The sequence below is a fragment of the Pelodiscus sinensis genome, chromosome 30 (genome assembly GCF_052426305.1).
Source record: "Pelodiscus sinensis isolate ZL-2025 chromosome 30, ASM5242630v1, whole genome shotgun sequence".
NCBI classification, from domain to species: domain Eukaryota; kingdom Metazoa; phylum Chordata; order Testudines; family Trionychidae; genus Pelodiscus; species Pelodiscus sinensis.
This window is the reverse complement of record NC_143081.1, coordinates 13,809,960-13,820,725: the sequence shown is the minus strand read 5'-3', so window position 1 is coordinate 13,820,725 and position 10,766 is coordinate 13,809,960. Positions and strand designations below refer to the sequence as shown.

At 46.5% G+C, this 10,766-nt stretch overlaps 2 protein-coding genes across 2 annotated transcripts; both read right to left on the bottom strand.

Annotated features, from left to right (window-relative positions):
- Positions 1-948, bottom strand: LOC102456689 (olfactory receptor 6C75-like). Its single transcript, XM_006115843.3, has one exon. It carries the CDS (start codon positions 946-948, stop codon positions 1-3), a length of 948 nt encoding a protein of 315 aa, XP_006115905.3.
- Positions 949-9,800: 8,852 nt separating this feature from the next.
- Positions 9,801-10,766, bottom strand: LOC149521265 (olfactory receptor 6B1-like). Its single transcript, XM_089774418.1, has one exon. It carries the CDS (start codon positions 10,764-10,766, stop codon positions 9,801-9,803), a length of 966 nt encoding a protein of 321 aa, XP_089630544.1.

Genomic DNA, 10,766 nt, shown 5'->3' with positions numbered 1-10,766 from the left:
TTATCTGAGAGCAGCCAGTTTCTGAAGAGCTTTTCTCAGGACCTGATGGACCTCCTTGTTTCTCAGGCAGTAGAGGACAGGGTTGAGCACGGGGATCAGGACTGCAAACCAGACAGACATTATTTTGTGCAGGATTGCGGGAGGGTTGAAAAGTACGACGACATAGACTGTCATTGAGCTCACATAGTAAACAGTAACCATAATAAGGTGGGAGGAGCAGGTGGAAAAGGCCTTTTGCCTGCCGGTGCGTGAAGGGATTCTCAGGATGCTGGCGATGATACAGATGTAGGATGTCAGAGTCAGCAGAAAGACCCCAATAGTTAATATGACAGAGAAATAAAAAGTCAGCAGTTGCAGAATCTTGGTGTTACCACAGAACGGATCTTTCACAGGTGCAAAATCACAAAAGAAATGGTCAATGTCTTTGGGACCACAATATACTAATTGCAGCATGAAAATGTGCAGCATGATGCAGTAGGAAATGCCGAATATCCAGGCCCAGGCCACCATGTGGCAACAAACCCTCCCAGTCATCAGAGCGGCGTAGCGAAGGGGATGGCAGATCGCTAGATACCGATCGTAGCACATGGCTGTGAGCAAGAGACCTTCTGCATTGGACAATATAATATAAAAATAGTATTGCACATAGCAGTTGTGAAGAGAAATGGTTCTGTCACCAGTCGTGAGACTGGCCAGCAGCCTGGGCAGGGTGGTGGATACGTAGCAGATCTCCACGGTTGACAAGTTGGCCACGAAGTAGTACATGGGAGTGTGAAGGTGCCGATCACCCACCACTAGCACAACAATGAGGAGGTTCCCAGACAGAGCTACAAGGTAGATCACCAGAAACAGCAGGAAGAGGAGGGGCTGCAGTTCAGGGTCATTCCCAAACCCTACAAGGATCAATTCCACAATGGGCGTTTGATTCTGTCCTTCTGATGTCTCCATATTTTGTATCTAGAAACAGAAAGGCATCAAATATTCACAATTGAAGACAGACAGCTGGTGCTGTTGGCCACACTCCTGCAAACCTAAGGGCAGAAGTTTAGTTCCTCTGCCTCTCGCCACTTGAAAAAGGAAATTGTCCATTAGCAGACGAAGACTCGTTCCATTAGGTTGTTGAGCTTCCAAAATAAGGGAACCATGAGCATTGGATCTTAGTGAATGACAGAAACGTCTTTGCCTTGACAGAAACTGACTTGAACTCTCTTGATCTTTAAATAAATATGTTGAGGCTGGTATTTAGAAATATCTTCATCATGTCAGTGTCCTATCAGCCAATCAGAGGACACAACAGAAGTCAATCCGTTGGCAATGGAGGATATTTAATGTTCAAATAAGGGTATGTCTACCCTGCACTTGGGATAACATGCACTGGGGTTTATCTAGCTAGCAGCATCAAATCAGCAATAAGAACAGGGCAGCAATGGTGTGAGATATAAACCTGTGTACATCCCTTGGATCTCAGATGGGATTGGGTTAGGGTAGCTAGTCTGCGCTGCCGAGGCTACAAGGCTATTTTGAGCACAAGTGCACAAAGATTTTGTTTGCAGCTCTAGCAGAGCAGAGAATTGCACCGTTGAAGCTGAGCACAGATACACCTCTCAAAATGAAAACCTAAATGCCAAAGAGGCTATGGTTTGTATGAGGGTCTGTCCAGCCATCCCATATCCCAGCAGATTCAAAGAAAAAACATGACATCATTTGAGAGTGTGTAAATAGGCCTAGGATGCCCGAGGGTAAATTGTATCAGGTTGATGTGGATTTACATAGGCAGAACTGAGTTACAAATCCAATCCTGTGCGAAGGAAATGAACTTGAGAACTCATCGAAAGAGAAAGGAGACAGTCGTTTTTTTTTTTAAACCACAAGCGAGAACGTGCCTGGTGAAAAATGAAAAAGTGGAGAAGAAAGAAGAGCTGTGTAGTCAGAAAGAGCACAACTGAGTGTGAGAAACAGGGGCTACATCTACACTGCACAACTATTATGGGATACCAGAGGTATCCCAATATAGCTGCCCCACGTCTACTGCAGCCACCTGCTCTTTTGAAATATTTTTTAAAATAACAGTTACACTATTTCGCCATCCCTGTAAACCTCGTTTTACGAGGGATAAGGGATGACTGGAAATAGAGTGCTATTTCAAAACGTAACGCTGTGTGGACGCGCCAATTTTCAAAATAAGCTATTTCGAAAGAGATTTGAAATAAGATACGCAAGTTGCATAGCGCAAGTTGCGTCTCTTATTTTGAATGTAGGGTGCTGTGTAGACGCACCCAGAGAGCTTTTATTTTTCCCAATGTGATGAGCATTAAACACCAGATCTGTCTAAACTGGAGTAGCAGTTCTCAGCTATGAAAGCAAAAGTCTCCGAGCCAATACATCTGAAATCCTTCTTGCTTTTCCCCTACACAGTGATTGACACCGTGTAATCACTGACTTACATTCAGGCTACTGAAAGGATGTCCGCACCAAATGTCTGAAGAAGTGGGTTGTGCCCACTGATCGGGGGATGGACGACACGGGAAGGGTCACTTGTTAATTACGTGATCCATTCATTCTCTCTCAAGCTCCTAGACCTGCTGCAGTAGGTCCTGCATTGAGCAGAGGATAAGACTACATGACCTCCTATCTCCTCTTCCACCATTAAGCATCTAAGACGCTATGGCTTTGGGAACTGGCATTTGTTGCTGTTAGAAGACAGAAAGTTGGGGCAGATGGACTTTCAGACTGGCCCAGTGTGTTCTGAATCTGGGAGCCTTTCGTTGCTCTTTCTTAGGCACGTTTTCTTGTAACCCATTTGTGATCGGTTCCCCTGCACTGTTGGAACTGGGGTTTCACTGAGACCTCTCACCCACCAATCTCGGATCACTTGCACACAGAGCAGCTGTGGCAAGGAACAGACTTATTCCTGGCCCTACACCTTCTCCAACATCCACACGGGTTTCGATACGCCCAGCTGTAGGTACACACCCACTCTATGACGAGCCACTAGATGAAACAACAACAGGGAAGCAACTGTAATGATAGCCACCAGCTCTTCAGCCCGTGACACCAGAGCTGTACCACCCTAGTCAGGTCAAACCACCCACCTGCAGGAATTTGTTATCCCGTTTTCCTCTGTCAGTGTGGAGAGGAACATGCCCACTACTGCTAACCAAGCTGGGATTTCTGCCCAAACACTAAATTTGAAGGCTCGCCATCTTAGCTAAAACTACAAACAACAAAGGATGAGAGCAGATTACCAGGAAATAAATAACAAACAGAAACAAAGAAGAACAAGCCCCTCAGAGTCAGTAGGAATGAAAAAAACGAGAAGTAGGAATGAAGAGAGTCTCACCCTGCCAGGTTATAACCAGCCGTCTGGCAGATTCTCAAAGCATGAGTTGCATTTGCTTTGCAGCTTGGGTTTTTCAGGATTCTGAACGCCGGCTAGAAATAACTGTTACCCGGCTCCTGCACGATCCTCAGTTGAGACTTTCTTCCTCCAATTCTCCAGTGCGGGGAGTGAAGAACTGCTAACCACACTCTCTGCCTTATGTAGCTTTAGAAAAAGGTGAGGAACCTTTTTTTCAACTACTGCTCCCTAGAGCGGGCTGAGGAAAAACACAGACATCCCAAGATGGAGCCGGGTCACGTGGGCTGAGCACATGGCCCTGTAGAGTCAAACGTTAATCACAGGCTCTCTGGAACATTCCCAAGAAGGCGCACCAGGAGGGATAAGCTTCTCCTGAGATCTGCTGTTTTGCCTTATGGCTGATTGCCCTCAACACACCCTTCCCAATGGTCTGCCTAGCATCTTCCCAAGTGGGAGGTACCCAGGTGTAAGAACATTGGAAATACAGATACTAAATCCATACTCATAATTACAGACACAAAAAGAAGGCAAGAATACAACTAGGAGAATCTTAGTTGCAGGATCCACAGATCTTGGTCAATTGAGCTTTGGATCAAGAACCCCACGCTGTCTAAATTTGATTTTTGGTTTTGAGAGTTGGGCTGGTTAAAGAGCAGCTGAAATAAGTCAGCAACAATATGAGTGTCAGGACAAAGAGTCCCTGAAGGAGTTATGCTCCGAGAGAGGTTTTGAAGACAGTGGAGCTGGAACATGAGAGGGCCCTTGCACATCGAATGGAAGAGCTGGAAGCCCAAATCCGATTAGCTGATCAGCAACAAAGAAGTACGCAACCTGAGAGCCAATCCCCACTTGCCAACAGGGCTTGGGAAAAGATCTGTCACGTCTTCAACAATAAGGATGATATTAAGGAGTTTTTAGCCACCTTCGAGTGCATTTGCAACATGAACCAGATCCCAGATGAGCAGCACATGCCTATCCTGATGACCAGACTGACTGGCAAGGCCAGGGAGGTATTCAGTGACATGGGGGAGGAAGAAGCATTAGACTACTGGTGGTTTATGCTCTGAATCGGTTCAGGGTTACCCCAGAATCTCACAGGGTTAAGTTCAGGAGTTTTAATATGTCTAATGATTGTTCTTATATGGAATGTGCTCATAAGCTGATGGGCTTGGTTAAAAGGTGGGTGATGGGGGCAAAAGTAAACAGGAGTTAAGAGAAACTGCTGCATTTGATCACCCTGGAGCAGTTTCTGAACATTGTACCTGACCATATTAGAAGGCCTGTGCTAGGCCTGAGCCAAAGCCGCCTTCTGCAGCCGGACAGAAGAGTAGCAGCCATTACTGTAAGGCCTGGAGTCACATCCTCACAGTTCCATCTAAATTGTATTACAAAGTGTCACATCAGGTTGTGAGGAGGGACATCGCCCTGAGAGGTCCCCCAGTGTCACCAAATAAAGAAACAGATCTCAAGATCAGTAAAGAAATTTGTGCATAACACCATTCTGTCTGGCAAGAAACTGCTTCTCAATAGAGGATGTTGTGGAACCCTCTCCCTATGAGCATTGTCACTACACTGTCCTATTGTTCGACTGTGTGATCTCTGTCTGGTTTGTAACTCTTTGTGTCTGCTGGATAATTAATTTTGCTAGGTGTAAATCAGTTAAGGTGGTGGGGTCTGATTGGTTAGGTAATTTTGTTATGATTGGTTAGTAAAATTATACTAAAATAATTGGTTACGGTATAGCTAAGCAAGACTCAAGTTTAATTATATAACCTGGGGTTCAAGAAGGAAAAGGAGAAGAAGATCATCAGGAGTAACAAAGGGTATGTCTACACTACCCTCCTAATTCGAACTAGGAGGGTAATGTAGGCATACCGCACTTGCAAATGAAGCCCGGGATTTGAATTTCCATGAGGATTAGGAAGCCTAATCCGAATTAGCTACTCCGTGCCGCGTGTAGCCGCGCGGCATGGGGTTCGAACTGCCGGCATTTAAAAATGGCGCCAGCCGGCTTCATGCAAATGAAGCCCCGGAAATTCAAATCCCGGGCTTCATTTGCAAGTGCGGTATGCCTACATTACCCTCCTAGTTCAAATTAGGAGGTAGTGTAGACATACCCAGAAGGAAGAAAAGGCTGCAAGAATAAATGGTAAGTTTTCAGAATGGAGAGGGGTAACTAGTGGTGTTCCCCAACGGTCAGTCCTAGGACCAATCCTATTCAATTTATTCATAAATGATCTGGAGAAAGGAGTAAACAGTGAGGTGGTAAAGTTTGCAGGTGATACTAAACGGCTCAAGGTAGTTAAGACCAAAGCAGACTGTGAAGAACTTTGAAAAGATCTCACCAAACTAAGTGATTGGGCAACAAAAAGGCAAATGAAATTTAATGTGGATAAGTGTTAAGTAATGCACATTGGAAAAAATAACCCCAACTATACATACAATATGATGTGAGCTAATTTAGCCACAACTAATCAGGAAAGAGCATTCTCTTTGGGCTGTTACACCAGGGCTGAGTCAATCCAGTGGTAGAAGTAGAAGATTTGGAGGTTCACCAGTGGCACAGAGAGCCTGTCAAAGTACCACTGCCTGATGCTCCTGGTCCATTAGTATCTAGGTTTAATTAGTGCCAGGACACACCACAAAATTCATTTATTATCTCAGCTTCTTCATTTTGCCACGGTAGCTACGCAAGGCAAATGTGGCCTACTACCTAGAGCGTTGGACTCCCAGGCAGGAGACCGGAGTCCTGTTGTCAATTCGGCCACTATCCCGCTGCCTAGTGGTGGGAAAATCATTGCTTCCTTCTGCCCCTCAGTTTTTACCTTTAAAATGGGGGCAAAGAAAGAGGCATCCTTTATAAAGCACTGTGAGACCTCTCGATTCGAAAGCTACAGAAGAGCTCCATAGTGTGAAGATTAATGCAGTATCTGAAGTACCAGATGGGAGGGCAGGAAACCAGAGGGTCTGGGTCAGGGGCGTCTCTCTAGTGGCTCTGTGTCCCAAGCCTTCGTAGATCACTGGGAGACCTGGGTGTCTGCAGTTCCTTGCTCACTGGCCCAAGAAGGTGAGTGCAGAAGGGCTTCTATCCATCTACTGAGAACTGGACTGTCTCAAGCGATCGTCTTTTGAACAGAGTGATGAGACAACCATAGAATAGAATATAGTTCTATTCTATGAGAGTTCATATATGGAGCTCATCCTCCGAGTATCCACCTTCTACAGAATACTTGAGAATTTGATATTAGCAATTGCTAGTCTATTATTAACTCATACTTTGGAGCAGAGTGGCAATATCTGGATGGATGCGTTCTTTGAAACATCATTTGGGATTCCACCATGACATGGACAGCTGGCTCAGTGTCTTGGAGTAACATGAGAGGTCCCCAGAAAACAGCTGTAAGAATCGGCAAGATCCATAAGAGAGATCAGCCATTGCCTTTGTCTTCCTAGTTAGCCAGTCCAGGTGGGACTTTCTGGAATGAAGCCAGGGTCGGTGTGGTGTTGGGTAGCAGGACAGACATGTGAGAGGGTGTGGTGTGAAGAATCCTGCTCTCAGGCATGACTCAGAGAGGGGGAATTTTATGGGACATAGCACCTACATTCCCAGAAAGCTGTCAGATTGAAGACAGGAAATCGCAAGACTGTTTAAAGGATAAAGCACAAACATTTTCCAGTGTCCGGCTTATCCATACATGTATTAATGAGGATTGGACAATCTAAGGCAACTTCAGTTGACCCTACAAAAACAGACTCACAAATGTGTTCAACCAACACTCCAATCCCACAAACTCTTAGCAAAGGTAAGGACTGCATTTTCTCAAATCACACTGCTGACTTGACTCATAAGAAACACAAGTAAGATGTGTATTTCTATAAGGGTGTGAAATGAACAGAAGTTCAACACTGTGTCGATACAAGCACGAAGGTTTATGACACACAGTGCTGGTGGAGTGTCACTTTGCTTCCTAGGCTCAGTGAGACTATGCAACAATGGATCACTATAGATTATATAGGGTGCCAATGGTTGGGAGAAACAACAGGGTGGGCATTCCCGACCCCTTGGATAGGTTCTAGCAGCGAGACTGTGACGTAGGGAGGTTCTGTCTGCTCTGTAATCGGGTGTTCCCATGCGCTGTGATGTGAGATTCCCACTGACTCACCCAAATGTATATTAACACAGACACCCAGGCCCAGCCCGAGGAGATAACAAGGCGCGTCTTAGAGGGAGAGACAAAGGGAGGGAGGCGAAGACGGACACTGGGTTTCGGGGGAAGAGGCAGTTGCTGGCTTGGAAACATTAAGGGAACAGCCTAAGCTGAGGGCTGAGAGTCTAGGGGTGATGGACCCCTACCCCAAGGGGTCTGAGGCATCCTGGCCCTGACTCCAGTAACCACATCATTTCTATGCTGTGCTGTACCCTGGAGAAGCAATAAATCCTCTGTATTCGACTGGCTGGCGGAGTCTGTTCTGGGTGCTACAGGGCTGCAGGATTGGGGGGAACCCTGATGCAACGTCACAGTGTGATGGCGCGTTGGGGTTTTCCCATCTCCTGCACCCCCATAGTGCACAGACTCCACCAGCCAGTAGAATAGAGGGAGTTTATTGCTTCTCCAGGATACAGCACAGCACAGATGTAATCTGGTTCCAGGGCAGGCCTAGGATGCCTCAGCCCCTCTTGAGATGGGGGAGCCTGGGCCCCTAAATCCCAGCCCGTTGCCTAGGCTGCTTCCTCCATGATCCCAGCCAGAAAAACTAACTCACTCACTTCCAGCCCAGCCCCCAGCCAGGGCTCCACCCCCCTTCTTCCCATTGTTCTGCTCTCTGGGAGATAACTCGTCAGACAGGTTCGAAGCCCCCTTGCATAATGACTCATCCCCTGCCCTGCTGGGCCGTGCTGCAGCCAGCAGCCAGTGGAGGTCACTCACAACCCACTGCCCAGCATAGCAACGAACAAGGTACCCCCCACTATGTCACACACAGAGACATAATGATGCAATAAGCCAATAGTCTAAAAGATTTCATCATTGCTCTACCCATGGGTCACGTTTCCATGTATGCTAATAATCGGGGATTATGGCTCAAGTGTTATTTTTGCAGTAAGTACTTCTTTCTTTCTTTCTTTCTTTCTTTCTTTCTTTCTTTCTTTCTTTCTTTCTTTCTTTCTTTCTTTCTTTCTTTCTTTCTTTCTTTCTTTCGCGGCACACCTCCGACTGCATACTGGAGCACAGTTTGAGAAACACTGATCACCATTCGTACTAACGACCAAACCTCCCATTAAGCGTTCATAAGCCAGTCCCCAAGTTATGAATGGTTGATATATGACCATTCGTACTTACGACCAAACCTCCCATTTAGCATTTGTAAGCCGGTCCCCGAGTTGCGAACGTGATCCGCGCTTACGAACAGCACAGTTGCATTTAAATGCAGGGGATCCGAATTACGAACACTTTGAGTTTCAAACAAGTGTTTGGTCCATAATTCGTTCGTAAATCGGGGACCAGCTGTAGATTAAATCCTGATTCCAGGTCCATTGAAATGATGGGTTGCATCTTCCGGACAGGTTTGCTCGCAGGTATGTTCCTCTGTGGTCTTAAATAAAAGAGAAGAGTAAACAATACACAGCATTGGCAATTTGTTGATCGATCACACCCCTTTGGATTGGATCGGCATCTGTGAGGGGTGGTTATTGCTACTCATGGTGGCCGTCTCCCCTCCCCAAATGCTGGCTGCTATGTGGGGAGGATATACTGCAATCTCCTCCTGAACTTGAGAAGCAGACATTTGAGGCCACTCTCGACGAGTTTTGTGTCTATCATTCACGACAAGGTCCCAACTACTGCTCTGCACCTGACGTTCTGCTGTCTCAGCTTGTTTCATACCTAGTTCTACAAACAAGGCCTTCTGGGATTTGGGTCCTTCACCTAGGGAGGGGGTGAAATCTCCATCCCTGGAGGTTTTTAAGTCCCAGCTTGACCAAGCCTTGGCTGGAATGATGGAGTTGGGGTTGGTCCTGCTTTGGGCAGGGGGCTCAACTTGATGCCTCCTGAGGTCTCTGCCAGCCCTGGGATTCTATGAGAGGACATAAAAGCGTTCAAGTTTCTAAAACAGCTGTTACAAGGAGAGAGGAACATTGTTCTCTTTGGCCTCTGAGGGTAGGACAAGAAGCAATGAGCTTAAATTTCAGCAAGGGAAGTTAAACACTGGAATAAATTGCCTGGGGAGGTTGTGGAACCACCATCAATGGAGATACTGAAGAGCAGGTTCAACAGACAGTGATCAGTGTTTCTCAAACTGTGCTCCAGTGTGCAGTCGGAGGTGTGCCGCGAAAGAACGAAAGAACGAAAGAACAAAAGATCCTGTTTTCAAGGACTCAGATGGGCCATGTGTAAAGAAATACAACACTTCATATCTACTTTATTATAAACCAGAATGTGACCTTTCACACTTCAGGCCTGTGTCTGAAAGCAGCCACTTTCAGAAGAACATTCCTCAGGGCCTGATGGACCTCCTTGTTTCTGAGGCAGTACAGGACAGGGTTGAGCAAGGGGATCATGATTGCAAACCAGAAAGACATAATTTTGTGCACAATCGCAGGAGCATTGAACAGCGTAACGACATAGACTGCCATTACACTCACATTGTAAACGATCACCACAATGAGATGGGAGGAGCAGGTGGAAAAGGCCTTTTTCCTCCCAGTGCTGGAAGGAATTCTCAGGATGCTGGCGATGATGCAAATATAGGACATCAGGGTCAGTAGAAAGACCCCAATAGTCAATATGATGGACAAAAAAAAAGCCAGCAGTTGCAGAGTCCTTGTGATGGGACCACAGAACGCATCTGCAACGACTGCAAAATCACAAAAGAAATGGTCGATGTCTTTGGGACCACAGTATCTTGATTGCAAAATGAATATGTGCATCATGATGCAGTAGGAAATGCCGAATATCCAGGCCCAGGACACCATGTGGCAACAGACCCAGCCGGTCATAAGAGGGGCATAGCGGAGGGGATGGCAGATCGCTAGATACCGATCGTAGCACATGGCCGTGAGCAAGAGACATTCTGCATTGGAGAGGATAATATAGAAATAGAATTGCACATAGCAGTCGTGTAGAGAAATGGTTCTGTCCCCCGTCGCGAGACTGGCCAGCAGCCTGGGCAGGGTGGTGGAGACGTAGCAGATCTCAACAGAGGACAAGTTGGCCACAAAGTAGTACATGGGGATGTGAAGGTGTCGATCAGCCACCACTAGTGCAATGATGAGGAAATTCCCGGCCACAGCTGCAAGGTAGATCACCAGAAACAGCAGGAAGAGGAGGGGCTGCAGTTCAGGGCCGTTTCCAAACCCGACAAGGATCAATTCCACAATGGGTGTTTGATTCCGTTGTTCTGCTTTTTCCAT